General features: G+C 42.5%; 1 protein-coding gene across 2 annotated transcripts in view; it reads left to right on the top strand.

The window, feature by feature from the left end:
- The window catches only part of arhgef39 (Rho guanine nucleotide exchange factor (GEF) 39), a 74,841-nt gene that overhangs the window by 45,235 nt on the left and 12,974 nt on the right, over nt 1–16,632 (top strand). For both annotated transcript variants that reach the window (XM_085437726.1, XM_085437728.1), the window contains 2 exons: nt 3,184–3,312; nt 15,964–16,193. In XM_085437726.1, coding sequence (XP_085293852.1) covers nt 3,184–3,312; nt 15,964–16,193 — 359 coding nt within the window. The remainder of the gene's footprint in view (nt 1–3,183; nt 3,313–15,963; nt 16,194–16,632) is intronic.

Below are 16,632 nucleotides of genomic sequence, written 5' to 3'. Positions count from 1 at the left end.
TACGATAGCCGTAATGCTCCGACAATCCATCAAGTGCAGCTTCGTAGCTTAGCAAAGTCGTACTGAAACATTTTCGAGCGCCGTGCACATAAAATCGTTTCGAGGTCAGTAAACACAACCAGAGTTCATACATAAGGCACACGGGATTATAAGGGGCTCTGTCGACTTTCAGAAAAATCAAAGGATTGATTTTAAGTGCGCCGTATTTTCCAAACAATACGGTAATAACGACGGCCCGCTAGCATGCGCTACCAAAAATAGTGCTTTGTTGTGTATCTGACGGACGAAAGCTAAACCAGTTCCACACCAGTGAAGCTGCAGCATTTTTACAAACCAGTTCAGGTTCATCTGTTTCATTCAACGATCCACTTTCGCTCTTCTCATTCTCCGTCACAGCCATGTGCGTATGTAAATAAAGGCACTGCGCATGCGCGTTTTACCCATATTCTATCGTTATATTTCATTTTCTTATCGTTGCCCAACATTACACCGGTATCACTGTGAACGGTATGATATGGCCCAGCCCTGGTTGCTGGAGCAGTGGTCCAGTGTTCATTTCTCCTGGTGGGGAAGGTCACAAACTAATGTGGTTTGAGCATGTTTTTCCCATGATTGCAGTGGTTAAAATCTCCCAGAATGATAACAGCGGCATCAGGATATGTGTTTTCATATTCATTAATCCTGGTGTTGGCCAGAGGGGCCGATGGCGTGATATGGCAGCCTGGCTTCTGTCAGTCTGCCCCAGGGCAGCTGTGGCTACAACTGTAGCTGCTCCACTGGTGTGTGAATGTGAGAGTGAATGAATAGTGGCATTGTAAAGCGCTATATAAATGCAATCCATTATTATTATTATTAATCATGTCATGTTGCTCCTTTAATGCAGCCTCCTCTTCAGTGCAGGGGGGTATGTACACAACACTCACAGTGATGCATTGCAATTCTCTGGGCAGGTACAATGGCGTTAGCTTCAGGGTCAAATGATCTTACAGTGAGTACACCATGATTGTCTGAGGAGGGCAGCTGTTCCTGCACCAGGAGTCTTACCGCTATCCGCAGTACACCGGTCCTTCCTGAAGACTGTGTAGCCGCCTGTTGTTAGTGCCTCGTCGGGTGTCCTTTCCCCCAGCCAGGTTTCGCAGAAACACAATATGGAACAATCCTGAATCTCCTTCTGTGTAGAAATCCAGGCCTGGAGTCGTCCATTTTATTTTCCAGGGACTGAACAGTATGACCGGGAGGGTTAGCCTTTCGTTGCTAACCAAAGGGCTGAGCTTCTGGTCAGCTGCTCCCCGACTGCCTCGCCTCTGCTTCGGCCTGTTCCTAGGAGGGCTCCCAGTCAGGGGCCGGCCTAGCGTCGAGTCAGTACAGCCTGATAGCTCAGGGTAGGATTCCAGGAAGCACTGCGCTCTCTCAGTTGTAATAAGGTCATGCGATCATAGCGAACTTTTGTATAGTGTGTCTTAACACTATACAAGGGTTGGCAGTTTGCCTTGTAATCGGAAGGTTGCCGGTTCGAGCCCCGGCTCCAACAGTGTTGGTCGTTGTGTCCTTGGGCGAGACACTTCGCCCGTTGCCTACTGGTGGTGGTCAGAGGGCCCGGTGGCGCCAGTGTCCGGCAGCCTCGCCTCTGTCAGTGCGCCCCAGGGCGGCTGTGGCTACAATGTAGCTGCCATCATCAGTGTGTGAATGTGTGTGTGAATGGGTGGACCCCCATGATCGGAAGGTCGGCGGTTCGAATCCACTTAACGGCTACCCTGAGGTACCCCTGAGCAAGGTACCGTCCCTACACACTGCTCCCCGGGCGCCTGCTTAGTGGGCTGCCCACTGCTTCACTGAGTGAATGGGTCAAATGCAGAGAAAAACAAGTAATTTCCCCATGGGGATCAATAAAGTATCCATTATTATTATTATCCATTATTATTAAAGCGCTTTGGGGTCCTTAGGGACCAAGTAAAGCGCTTTACAAATACAGACCATTTACCATTTAACTCGGTACAACAACAAAAAAGTAACTTGACTTGGAGAGCTGACCGCCAAGAGTGGAGTTATACTGGGTGGTTCAATTCTTTGGAATTGTTAGCCTGTTTGCCCATTGATTCATCTTATTGATTCCACTTGAACTACAATCAGCTGATTTCAGTTTGTGTGCCAGAGCAGTAAAATAGTCGTGCAATCTAGAACCTGGACGTGGACATGCTTTTATTTTCATTGCACAAATGGATAAGAGCGCAATGTTACACTGGAAGCTGCATCAGGATAGAAACAACTGCATTATACTGCAAGCAAACCTTTGGCTCGTTGCAAGTATCTGCACAGACAGCCTGCTAACACTAAGCTAGCCAAGAATGTTAAAGCTGAGTGCTGAACCCGGCCCAGCAGCCACAGCCTGAACTTCAGCAGCAATGAGCCTCCATCTCTACCTGTTCATATTTTCCCAACAACTGTGGCAATTCTAACAAAATCTACTCGTGCAAATTCTCAAGTCTGGACTGTCAAAATGAAAGTAAGCATTGCTTTATGAACTCATAGTGTTAAATTTGAACATGTCTGTTTTTTTCAGTTGATTTCTTTTTTTTGGAGTATGCAGGTCAGGTGTTATGACTGGGAAATACTTACATTTCTATAGGTGTATTATATATGTGTATTTATTAACAGCCAGCAGTATGTTTTAAAGTGTTACAGTACTGAACATAGCTGTTAATAGTCAAAATCTTGGATGTGCACATTTCTGACAAAATTCATATTCGAACAGGCTCACACGAAATGAGATGTTCAGTAGGAGTTCCCTTTTACTTATTATTTTCTGTGAGGAACCCCACAAATCACCATACTTCATCATCATATTATTATTATAATTATTATTGTGCTTTATGAGCCAAAATGGTCACTCTGGTGCACCTGCCACTAAGACTTCCATCTTTTTAAAACACTGTAATAAAAAACATTGTGCTGCAGTCATTTTCACACTAATAGCTTTTATTCGTCACTGTGCTTTACAACCATCATTGTAATATTTGCAAATATACCAATGAATGTTTTTGCTGTTCTTTGTCAGTCTTTAGATTTATATTTCAGACCATGAGACATGCGCTACAAAATAATACGCTGTGACTTTGTTTTTACTTCTTTTAGCCAGACATATCATATAAAGCAGTTACACTGAAAAAACTGTTTGTGTTTTAGGAGCAGTGACTGTCGTGTGTGAGGTGTCCCAGCGTATTGACGACAATACCCGGCACCATGAGAACCACTTGGAGCTTTGCCGTGTGCAGAAACTGCTGAAAGGGAGAAAGATGAAGGTGTTGGCTCCAGGTTAGATCCTCTCATTAAATATTCCTTTGATCTCCTTCAAGAACTACCTCTATACATCTTCTCTGTTGCTGCATCTATTGCATGCATGCATCTATGCCTTCTGGGACACACTGGGGGAGAGAGGAAAACCAGACCAGCACACATAAACTAAAGGGGAAGTGAGGTCATTAAGAAGAAACTCATCCGTACTGTTCAAAATTCATAAATAGCAGAGCCTTATTTAGAAGTGTGCAACAAGTCCAATCGTGAGATTTCCTCATTACTAAATATTCTACAGCTGTTTGTGGAAAACTGGGAAAGACGGCAACTCGGCCACAAAGTGGGAGGCCGTGTAAGATCACAGCGTCAGAGAAGGCTGCGGCACATTGAGTAGAGGTCACTAAGTTTCAATAAAGTCAGTCACTACAGACCTCCAAACTCCATGTGACCTCTTGGTTTCCATGGCTGAGCAGCTGCATCCAAGTTTCACTAACCACAATGCAAAGTGTCGTGTGTGGTGGCACGCTGCCACTGGAAGTGGAAGTGGAGATGTGGTCTCTGTGACGGTGTTTCTTTGCCCGGCGATCCGATGGATGAGTCTTGGTTTAGCAGTTGTCAGGGGAATGGTGCTGCCTGCACTGTGCCCAGGATGGTGGAGGTGGGATTTTAGTCTGAGGCCCCTTAGTTCCAGTGACAGGAACTCATAATGCTGGAGCAAAGACATTTTGGACCATTTCATGCTCCCAACTTTGTGGGAACAATTTTAAGGATGGCCCCTTCCTGAGCTTGGTGTGGAAGATCTTGACCAGCCGGAGTCCTTCCCTACAGCCTCCTTCATCAGTTTCTGACCTCACAAGTGCTCCTGGAATAATGGTCAACCTTCACAGAAGATTTGAAGCTGTGGGCCGGCATATTAAACTCTTTGGATTAAAGCAAATAATCAGTATAGTGTATGCTACACATCATATCAATAATAATTAGTGAACCATCAGGTTCTGTTCTGTTATTTCCCCACAGCCCTGTGCTTCCAGCCACTCCACGCCCTGCTGGTATTTGTCCTGGATGTCGCTGCTGCCACTGTCCCCCACGACCAGTCATCTCGTGGACTCAAAGTTAAAAAGGAAGCCAAAATGTGTTGTCTGGGAGTGTGTGCTGGATTTGAGGAAATACATGTATGCATGATGTCCTGAGTCTGTGTTTGTGTGCTTGGATATGAAGGCGTGTTTTCCGTGAGTATGTGTGGCTGTTTGTGTTGTACGGGCTGGAAGTGGCGGCTGAATAGCAGCTCTTCTTTCTAATGCCGATGTGGGCATTAGTTTCAAAAGCTTTCTCTCATCCAAGTTCTCAGGCCCTCAAAACTCTGCTGTCAGCTTCCTTTCCAGCCAATAAAGCTCTGGTCCCACCAGGCAGACTTCAGAGCTGCAGGAGTACCACCTCACCCCGCAACCCCACACCGACTCATTCTCCTTCCTCCCCACCAATGCCACCTCTAATGTGGGTAAAAGAAAAGCTGCCTTTGACAGATGAGAAGCATTGGAGCCCCTCAAACATATTAAGTAGCTCTGTAGGAGATGGGGGGGTGTTTGTGCGCCACAAAGCCTGAATCAATGGGACATCAGTGCAGCAGGCAGCAGCCTCTTTCCCTGGGAGGCCACAGCTTTATGTCTGCCTGTCTGTTCCTTTATTTTAAAACAAAGATGTCTCACATTTTATATCGTGCTTCACATGGATTCTCCCCTTGTGTCCTTTATGTTATTGATAGTTTCACACAAGTTTCCTTATGCATCATCTACCATTTCTCTGTCTGTTTTTTCTAATCACATTACATTATGATTAATACAAGCTTCAATAAATAGAAAGTAGAAAAGTTATTCTGTACTGAATTGTCTTTAAAGTGCAAAAATCATACATTTCTTTTATATTGAGTTCAATATAACAGCTATTACGTAGGGCTGCTCAATTAATCGAATTTTAATCACGATTACGATCTGGGCTTTCAACGATCATTAAAAATGACTGAGCCGATTATTAGCCCCTCCCTCATTTATCCGCGACACCTTAAAGGCCGGTCCGTGAAAATATTGTCGGGCATAAACCGTCCGTGGCGCAAAAAAGGGTGGAGACCGCTGATTAAGAGGACCCGAGGGAAGCTCGGAAAGCTAAGCAGAAGTTATTTGGAGAGTGACTGCCGTTGGTTGAAAAGAGTTAAAAAAAAAAAAAAAAACTTCAGTGGTGTTGCACACTATTTTATATTATTTTTTTAAAGTCATTGTTAACCCTTTAAAGCCGGTCAGAGCAGCACGCTCCGTTTTGCGTAACTATTTTTAAATCCCTGTAGAACCTGAACCGTGTAAGCTAGCACAATAATTTGTTTTGCATATGAAACCGGAGGAGTTGTACTTACATCTGATGCCATCAGCTTGTCCTCGGTCACGGTTTCCTTCCACATAAAGCTTTGCAAAAACTGCATAAAAAGCGCTTGCAGGAACAAAAACATAATATTCCAGAAACATGCTTTGCCGATCCGATCAGCTGTTCGTAACACTTCCCACAGTGAAATGATGCACCTGCTGTTTTCTTTGCAAATTTGCATCATAGGATTGTTTTTTGTTTTTCCTGCAGTATATAAAAATTGCTGTATCTCCAAAATAAAACTATGAAGACACTCAAAATAAATTTCCTGTGGTGGGAAACTATTTTTTGCAACTTTATTGTATTTAAAGTTTTGAGGGATAAACCTCTTAAACTTCTCCAAGTAGAAATATATGTAAACAAAACAAAAGCGATTTTCAATTTTTTTTGTAGTTTATTGCACTTTTTTGCAATTAATGTAATTACTATGGACTTAATGCATACATATTATTAAAATATGGGCTATAACAGTTGCATAGCAACTTGAAATGCTCCCACAAATGGCACTACAACATGTAAAAAACTAATATAAGCTCTGGCGGACTTGGTTCTATAGTAGGTCTTAAAGGGTTAAATAAATATCGTCAAATAATCGTGATCTCAATTTCAGTGAAAATAATCGTGATTATCATTTTTGCCATAATCGAGCAGCCCTACTATTACGTTATATTATACACAGATATTCTAACAAGAAGAGGATTTTTTAATCTCTCAGTTGATGATTAGTTGAACTCAATGGGGAGTCGAGTCAAAGTTAAATCATTTACGTGAAAAAGTGAACGCTCATCTCTGAACCAAGGAGAAGGCTAGATGACATATTTTAACGTCTTACGATGCTGCAGCCACCCCCCGCTCTCTGTGAACGGGACTTGTGGCTGTTGATCATGGCAGTGACATTTTGCATATTATTGATCATGAAACTGACCTCATGGCTCATTGTTGGTCAGTGTTTTAGGCAGGCAGATATACCGTGTAAAAGGTTAAGACAAACTGCAGCCAGCTGAGACTGACGAAGTCACTTAAGAGAGTGATGAAATAGTTCTAGCACAGAAAACACTGTCCATGTATGCATGTGAGCACAAGTGGTTGTCTGTCTCCGTGTTGGACACAAAGAAAATGAGTGGATGGTTGTTAAAAATATGATTTTTCTGCTCATTCTTTATCAATATCCATTGTTATACAAAAATACATGTTATGAGTTATATCTGCGATTTGATTGATTACTTTGATATTTTACTGACTTGACAGCTGTAGTATTGTTCAATCTTTCTACTCTTGCATTCAACAATTCAGTAGATTTCAGTGGAGCTTAGTACAACGCCCCCAACACTGGCCACTCCCAAACAATGAGGATGAAGTACGTGCGGACTCGACACACCCACCAACACTAACCCTGACTTACCCTCAGTCTGCTGGATCTGTTATTCTCCTGGGCCCTATTTCAGGAAGCCGGTTTAGAAAACTCAGAGTGAAAAACGATACGCAGGGTTGAGTAACCCCGAACTGTCCAACTCGGAATATTCGGTTTCAGAAAGGCTGATAACAATTAGTTCAGTCAACGCGGAGTTGCTTTAACCCCAAGTTAAGCGCGCGCACGAGGATACATAAAGCCCTGATTAGTGGAGCACAGATTAAGCGAGTCACCATGGAGACGGAGGGAAAGAAGGCGCGGTCAATGTATTTCACAGCGCTTGAGGCCGAAATTCTGATGGCAGCATATGCTGATAACATGCAAATTTTGCGGAAAAAAAGTAACACAGCCTCAGCTGCAAAAGAAAGAGAGCATGCATGGCAAAACATAGCCGACAGAGTCAATGCGTGAGTGTTAATTTAAACATTGATCTAGGGATTTCCACCCATTTAACACGTTATTTTATTTTATTATTTTATTTTTTATTTCATACATTTTATTTTGTGATGTGATGTGAGCGCAGGTGCAACCCAACAGGCCCCAAACGTTCCTGGCAGCAAGTAAAAATGAAATATAAAAATATAGTCCAAACAGGTAAGGTGTAATTGTATTATGAGCCATAGTGCTTGGTCTGTTTGTCCGATGTAAATCAATTGCAGTTAGAGGCTACATTAATTTCCCCTCTGTAAGCACTTATTGAAATTATCTGAGCACATTACAAGTACATATTTGCTTACTCTGTATGCTCAAATGTGACCCGTTATAGCCAACAGAAAAAAAGCGGAGGCCCGAAAAACAGGTGGGGGTCCTCCACCACCACCACTCACAGAGGCTGAGCAGTTGGCTTCCATATTTGTGATAATGTTGGCAGCATCACATATGATCTTCACAGTGCAGAGAACACAAATTAGCATCCATTACTATAATGAAATAATTTGTTAGTTTGAAATGCTACAGGGAACTATGTACCTGTACATTAATGCTGTGGAAAGACTTCCTGTTCACATAGTCTCCTTCATTTACTGAAGGAGCAATGATTGGAATGTGAGTGCCATCTGTACAGCCAATCACGCCTGGGAACCGTGAGAATAAATGTAAACTTTAAGTAGTAGTTCAAGTATCACCGACAAAGAGGCGGAGAAGGTCAGGGTTAGTTGAAGTAAACCTGCTAGGGGGCAGGTTAGCTTCACGGAGTGTGTCGTCATAGTAACTCGCTCAGAATTAATCTAAACTCGCTTTGTGAAACCGAAAACCCAGAGTTTCCGTTAACTCAGGATATACTTACTCAGAGTTTGCTCTAAACCGGCTTCCTGAAATAGGGCCCTGGCCTCGGACACGTCTGATGAACAGGATACTAGGGTTGGGCGATTGGACAAATTTATCAGCTATCGATGATAGGCTGAGGCTTTCATCGATCGTTATTACAGGGACGATTTATTTATTTGCCCATGAGTAAGTTTGCTAATAATGACGGAGCTAATAGAAGCAGTCAACAGAATTTTTTTTTTTTTTTTTTTTTTGTGCTGTCAGCATCAACGCGCCGTCATCAAGACTAACGCGATTAACAATGAACCCATCTGTGCGCATACGGAGTCAAAATCCCTGAAATGTCTGTCAATGCATTTTGTCAGTTTGTCCAAAGTTTGTTACTCTGCACTCCAGATGAGTCGGCGCGTTAAAGATTTTAATTGCATTTAAGCTGCATAAACGCTGACAGCATTTTGTTTTTGTTTGTTTGTTTTTTGTGGGGAAATTAGTTCGTCCATGTTCGGACTCCTTCTGTGTTGTAATTGCGCAAATCAGTCCGTGCATGATCACATTGCCCCGCCCATCAAAAAGTCTGCGCATGAGCGAGTATACTGCCCATCGTCGATTACTGGACTGACGATTGTCGGTTGGAAAATTTTTACACATCGCCCGACCCTACAGGATACAGTTTCAGCATGAGGGACACTGGTTACACATGACTGCCTAAGCAAGAACACTGACATGTTATGCATTTACTAAGTTGTGCTAAAAGCTTCATAACAGGGTGTGACTACGAAATGGCAAAAAGAATAATCTCATGACCAGTTCTAATTTTACAGGGAGTGCAGAATTATTAGGCAAGTTGTATTTTTGAGGAATAATTTTATTATTGAACAACAACCATGTTCTCAATGAACCCAAAAAACTCATTAATATCAAAGCTGAATGTTTTTGGAAGTAGTTTTTAGTTTGTTTTTAGTTTTAGCTATTTTAGGGGGGATATCTGTGTGTGCAGGTGACTATTACTGTGCATAATTATTAGGCAACTTAACAAAAAACAAATATATACCCATTTCAATTATTTATTTTTACCAGTGAAACCAATATAACATCTCCACATTCACAAATATACATTTCTGACATTCAAAAACAAAAACAAATCAGTGACCAATATAGCCACCTTTCTTTGCAAGGACACTCAAAAGCCTGCCATCCATGGATTCTGTCAGTGTTTTGATCTGTTCACCATCAACATTGCGTGCAGCAGCAACCACAGCCTCCCAGACACTGTTCAGAGAGGTGTACTGTTTTCCCTCCTTGTAAATCTCACATTTGATGATGGACCACAGGTTCTCAATGGGGTTCAGATCAGGTGAACAAGGTGGCCATGTCATTAGTTTTTCTTCTTTTATACCCTTTCTTGCAGCCACGCTGTGGAGTACTTGGACGCGTGTGATGGAGCATTGTCCTGCATGAAAATCATGTTTTTCTTGAAGGATGCAGACTTCTTCCTGTACCACTGCTTGAAGAAGGTGTCTTCCAGAAACTGGCAGTAGGACTGGGAGTTGAGCTTGACTCCATCCTCAACCCGAAAAGGCCCCACAAGCTCATCTTTGATGATACCAGCCCAAACCAGTACTCCACCTCCACCTTGCTGGCGTCTGAGTGGGACTGGAGCTCTCTGCCCTTTACCAATCCAGCCACGGGCCCATCCATCTGGCCCATCAAGACTCACTCTCATTTCATCAGTCCATAAAACCTTAGAAAAACCAGTCTTGAGATATTTCTTGGCCCAGTCTTGACGTTTCAGCTTGTGTGTCTTGTTCAGTGGTGGTCGTCTTTCAGCCTTTCTTACCTTGGCCATGTCTCTGAGTATTGCACACCTTGTGCTTTTGGGCACTCCAGTGATGTTGCAGCTCTGAAATATGGCCAAACTGGTGGCAAGTGGCATCTTGGCAGCTGCACGCTTGACTTTTCTCAGTTCACGGGCAGTTATTTTGCGCCTTGGTTTTTCCACACGCTTCTTGCGACCCTGTTGACTATTTTGAATGAAACGCTTGATTGTTCGATGATCACGCTTCAGAAGCTTTGCAATTTTGAGACTGCTGCATCCCTCTGCAAGATATCTCACTATTTTTGACTTTTCTGAGCATGTCAAGTCCTTCTTTTGACCCATTTTGCCAAAGGAAAGGACGTTGCCTAATAATTATGCACACCTGATATAGGGTGTTGATGTCATTAGACCACACCCCTTCTCATTACAGAGATGCACATCACCTAATATGCTTAATTGGTAGTAGGCTTTCGAGCCTATACAGCTTTGGAGTAAGACAACATGCATGAAGAGGATGATGTGGACAAAATACTCATTTGCCTAATAATTCTGCACTCCCTGTACGTGAAACAGGTCAACTTCTTCAATTAAATTTTTTAATATAGCGCCAAGTCACAACAGCTGTCACCTCAGTGCTTTATGTTTTCAGATCCTACAATAATACTTTGAACACTAAAAGTCAGGCCGAGCCAAGCTGGGCCAAGTGGCTGCTTGTGGAAAAGACGCGTTAGAACAGGTGCGGGAAGGACAACTGCCAGGAAGACTCCACCCCAAGGTGGGGCGAGAATGTCAAGCCAGCCTGGCAGATCGACCCGCGAATGATTATGATTGATGATCATAAGGGACAAAGAAGGAAAACCAAAAACAACAAACCCCAGCCCCAAAATGCCGAACCCTGCCAATTCTCTGCTTATGGCTGCTGGAAAATAGACCTGTACCGTCCACTTTACCACATGGAGAAAGAGTCCAGCATCTGTGAGTTCATTTATTTTAGAGATCTGAGGTGGAGAATGAGTCTATTTTGCTGATACACATTAAAGGGATTATTTGCACTAGAACAAATATTTTGGGAGAAAGACCTGGGCTGGTTTGATATGTGGGTTTTTATTTTTCCCTCCAGCGCACGTTTGTCCTTGTCCTTCTTTGCTCTTTCTTCTTTTTTCTTACATTGTTTTCTGAGTGAATGCTGCTAAAGTCAGTTATTGTTTTTGTAATCAGCTGTTTCCGTTTGTAATAATTCTGCTGATTTTCTTTGTTAAACTTATTAAAATGATTCTATTGTTTTCAGTTATGTTATGTATAAGATTTTATTTAAATTAGATTTAATCTCCGGGCTTCACACAACACCACAAAGTGTCATAGCATGTGTCTTGACTGTTTTTCTGTTTGAGAGGCATTTTAAAAGCAATTTGATCCCCACTCGGCCCAGCCACTTAATCTCACTGGACTTGTCTGTAGCTGAAAATGTCCTCTCCGAGCCCCAGAGGCACAGCTTCGGCCACTCGGGCTCACTGCAATCACAGGCTATTTGCTCGGGCAATTACAAAAACGCCCTGGACTCAGGATAAATTTTAATCTTATATATCCAAATGTCAGCCCTGCTTGCTTATTAGCTATCAGCATCCTGCTGCCAATCACAGTGAAAGAGATGAGTTTTCCTCAGCGACCACACCGAAATACTAGAAATTACTTCTTCTCGTTGTAGAAGGCAAAATATTGTTGTAGTTTTCTTTCTAAGATTATGGGGTCTTTACACTACAATATAAAGTGCCTTGAATTTCAATTTCAGTTATCTACTTAAGAGGGACAATGCAGTTTAACATGGTTCCAATAGCATGAAATTGATGTGCTGCACAGAGTTTGAGGCCTCAGGTGACGGTTGTTGTGATTGGCACTATATACATGCAATTGAATCGAAATGGGGATAACTTCACAGTGTTCAAAGATCACTAAATGTTTGACAAATTAGTATTTATTATTATTTTTATTATTAAAAGTAGTCAGAGCAGTTTTAATGGATGTCACAGAGTAAAACCAGTGGTGGGCAATAGAGCAGGGCGATATGGCCAAAAATATTTATCACGATATATATTTGAAAATTTGCGATAACGATATAACAGACGATATAATTGATGCGAGACAAAATACAACTCCACAACATTACTAGCGCAAAAAGACAACCTTCCATTTATTTTCATTTAAACAAGAAGCTGGTTTTTATGTACATTAAAGCTTTATAAAAATGTAACAGTGCAAATGCAAATTCCTTGCTGAAAGTTTAACCAAAAGGCATTTCCAGTAGAAATGGGCTGACATATCCTGAGCATAACCATGTATAATATCCACTGAAGTTAAAAAGAGCTGCTTTGCAACATTAAACTGCAGTGTGCAGTACGTATTTTTCGGACCATAAGGTGCACGGGATTATAACGCACATTAAGCGAAACAAAGCAGTCAGATAAATCAAACTTTATTAAACTCATTCTTCTTGCTTCCTCCACTTCTGTACCATTGATTCATTAATGTTGAATTCTCTGGCAGCTGCTCTATTCCCATGTTGTTGCAGTATATTAATGACTAACCTCGTATTGTGGATGGATTATCTCAGTTGTTCTCCTGACTGAAGTTTGGTCCGTTTACAGCATCCTGCCATGCGATTGCATTTGTCTCTAACCATGAGGAACCTTCACGTTAACTTTTATAAGTGGAAAAGTGTTAGTGTTCGTCCTCCAGCTTCACTGTTTATGTTATGCTAACATAGCTGTGTCGCTAGCGATCACGTAGCACATGATTATATACCAGCTAGCCCAACTTCAGTAACCCTACAAACGTCACTGCTGTTTAGTTTCCTGTCTTCATTTATGTTGGAAGTGATAGCAGAGCTGTACGTTTGATTTTTTTCAGAAATCTCTCAGTCAGAACATGCTATATCATGCTTAGGTAACTAGCGAAACTAGCGAGCTAACTTCCGCTAGCTTCCTGCTAACTTCTAACTCCGTTAAATGTAATAAATTTTGTTTTCATGGATGCCTGGAAGTTAAACTTCATAGTTACACCTGGTAAAGCAGCAATGCTGATCGTTTTATTAAAGATGAAAGAATTTAGACAGTTTTTAACTCTCAGTGATGCTGCAGTGTTCGTTTGAACTGAGGAGTACGGAGTTTAGGACCCAGATTACTCCCAGATTTAAGAGCATCTTAGTCCGACAATAACGACGGCCGCTTGCATGTTCTGCAAAGAAATGTGCTTTGTTGTGTATCTGACGGACAAACACCAAACCAGTTCCACATCACTGAACTTGCACTATTTTTACAAACCAATTCTGGTTCATCTGTTTCACTCAACAATCGGCCATGTGCGTATGAAAACAAAGGCACTGCGCATGCGCGTTTTACTCATATTCTATGGCGATATTTCATTTTCCTATCGTTGCCTAACATTATACCGGTATTACCGTGAACGGTATAATATGGCCCAGCCCTAGTGGGCAATTATTTTTCCAAGTGGCCATATGAGAAACTGGGCCTGTTATGAACAACTGCACCAATAAATACTAATAAACTCCTCCTGGTAACACAATGAGCCAATGAAGCTGTGAAAAAGACTCCGTAAAAACATTTATTTTTACTATTTTCAGTGTTTTATCAGGATATAATCAACATTCTGAAAAACAATTGGAAACTAAATGTGGATGTGAGAAGTCTGAAAGTGTTTTTGCTGTCTTGCTTGTAGTTTAACTTCTTCATCAGCAGCTTTTCAGTTTATTTGGTTTTTAGGAAGAAATCTAGTGTGCTTTACCTTTGAGTTTATTACAGGTTCAGTGTCTGAGGTGGAAATAAAGAGGATGACACGAGAGAGGATCTGTATGTGGACTCGTTCACCCCTGAGAATATTTGTGAATCCAAATAGTGCCAACATCTCAGTAACACTACCACTACACTACTGCAATAGAGTTTGAAATGCAAAAACTCTGTGATTGTGTGAGCAAGCACTTTGGCGACAGTGGGAAGGAAAAACTCAGTTTTAACAGGAAGAAACCTCCGGCAGAACCAGGTTCAGGGAGGGGCGGGGCCATCTACTGCGACTGGTTGGGGCCGAGCACATAGCCCCGCCCCTCCCGTCCAACATGTTTTTCCATTACAGATTTGGACGCCCATGATTGTAACACCTTAGTGTATATTAGAATGGCAAAGGCCACCAAATTAGCCTCTGATGGAGAGTTTTTAAGAATAGTTTATTGGTTTTTGTTATTTTATGTGAAATCACAAAGTTGGTTTTGACGTCATCGCTGGGTGGTAAGTACATTGGTAAGCAAAGGTTCAGATGTCTGTTCTCGGTCTGCGTTGGTCAGCTTTGTGTATTTCGCTGCATGTTTAGTTCATAATGGCGATTCAGATTTCTTGTGCGCTGTCCATCTCTTTAGCTGGTTGACCCAGGTGTTTAAACTGGTCTAGTTTCTCTGCCTCTGTTCTTGCATGCCTGTTGTTAAACCCGTCTCCCCGTTCACACACATATTCTGTCTTGCTGCTTCTGACTTTCATTCCTCTTCTCTTCAGAGCAAACCTCCACATCTTCAGGCGCTCTTCAATCTGCTCCCTACAGTCTCATCTGCAGTTGTCATAGGCCACTAAGACTCCTGCCTGACCTCATCTGCCAATCCGTGCATCGCCACTGCAAACAGACCCAGAGTAGATCCCTGATGTAATCTCGCCCCACGTTGAACCCGGCTGTCTCAACTGCTCCTTGAGCTTTTGCCATTTAATCCTCGACTCCGCCTTCACTTCCTCGTCTTGATTTCTGCAGTCATCCTAAAAACGTCCGGTGCTGTCTACCTGCCACCACTTTCTAGTCTTATATCTCTCTCAGTTTGGCCTTTCTGCATAAGATATAATCCACCTTTGTGCACCTCCCTTTGCTGTTATATGTCACCTATGTTCTTCCCGCTTCTTAAAATGTCTTGACCACAAGTATTTCCATCCTTTTCAAAAATCCATTACCATGTAATCCATGTCCTTGTCCTGCATTTCTCTCCTTAGCACCGTGGCCACCCAACACCTGATTATCACCTCTGTTCCCTTTATCTACATGTCCACTGAAGTCTGCTACTCTGACAGCCAGCCTGAGAGCCACATACACTGACAACATTCAAAATCAGCTTTGATTTCCACCTTCAAAGTGATCCTGACTATTTGCATACTGTTCTTTTAAGATTAACCCTACACGTGCTCTCTGCACCATGCTGGAACAGCTTGAATCCACCTCGCTTCCATGTAGTCTCCTGCATGCACATATATCTGCCTTCTTTCTCTCCGTCTTGTAGGCAGGCTTTAAAGTCCCTACTCGCACCTCCACACTCCTGCCTTTCTTCTCTCCTGCCGCCTCCTGACACACCTTTCCCCCTGCCTCTTTCTTTGTCTTTGGCCAGCGGTAACAAGTTTCAGCACCCTGCTGGCCAACAGCACCCAGGGCCTGACAGATCCACTCATTCTGGATGAATGTGATGTAACCCTCCCAATTTATCCAGCCTTGAGACCTGCACTAAGAGTATGCTGGCATGTGGCCCTCTTATGGCTCCGTTAATGAATACATGTTTATGTTTAAAGTTCGCATTGACCCCGTGCAAACTGGTCATGGACAACCAAAGGGCCAAATGTGACCTGCAGGGTGTCCAGTGTCCACGTCTGGACTAAATGCATATTGAGTATCTAATGATGGATGTATATATGTGTATAATATTGTTTTCTGTTTGTTCTTGCTCCTGTCACAGGGAGGTGGTACATCTGCGAGGGCTGGCTGAAGGTGGTCCCACCAAAGGGTGCAGAGGCCAAGCCTAAGATGTTCTTCCTGTTCTCCGACATGCTGCTACAGGTCAAGCGTTGCAGCTCCCTGCATTCCACCAGTGGACAGAAGTTTACTGCCGAGCATGCCTATCCACTGCAGGACTGCACCGTAGAAAAGGTGTTTGGCCACACACGGAGCCAGGGAGGCCTGCTCACTGTAAGTGTCTGCCAGCTACTAGTCCCTGAAAAACCAGCAGAGAGGGCTCAGCCTCAACGGTTGTATGAACGGTATCTTCTTGCAGTTAGAGCTGTAAGGATTATGGAAAACGACACAACGTTTTTAATGTTGCCTGTTTACATTATTACAATTAAGATGAGATTGAAGTTCAGGCTTTCAGCTTTAATTCAAGGCTTTTAACAAAAACTACAACCTTACCTGTTCAGGTGTTACAGATATATTATAATATATCACATATTACAGATACAGTCCCCATTTTTCAAATCACTAGTTTTTAACAAGGTATAAAGTGATGATATTAATATGAACCACTCCCCCATTACTATGTAAATCCTCACTGTCATCATGATGGTGGCTGAGCGTTATGGAAACATCGTTCTTATTGTAGAGTTGAGCTCTCTGTGTTTCTTCTCTGTGT

Source organism: Copadichromis virginalis, linkage group LG17 (genome assembly GCF_057382275.1).
Source record: "Copadichromis virginalis isolate Kocher_CV1m ecotype Utaka linkage group LG17, C_Virginalis_male_GT1.1, whole genome shotgun sequence".
Taxonomy (NCBI): domain Eukaryota; kingdom Metazoa; phylum Chordata; class Actinopteri; order Cichliformes; family Cichlidae; genus Copadichromis; species Copadichromis virginalis.
This window is presented reverse-complemented; position numbering and strand designations above follow the sequence as displayed.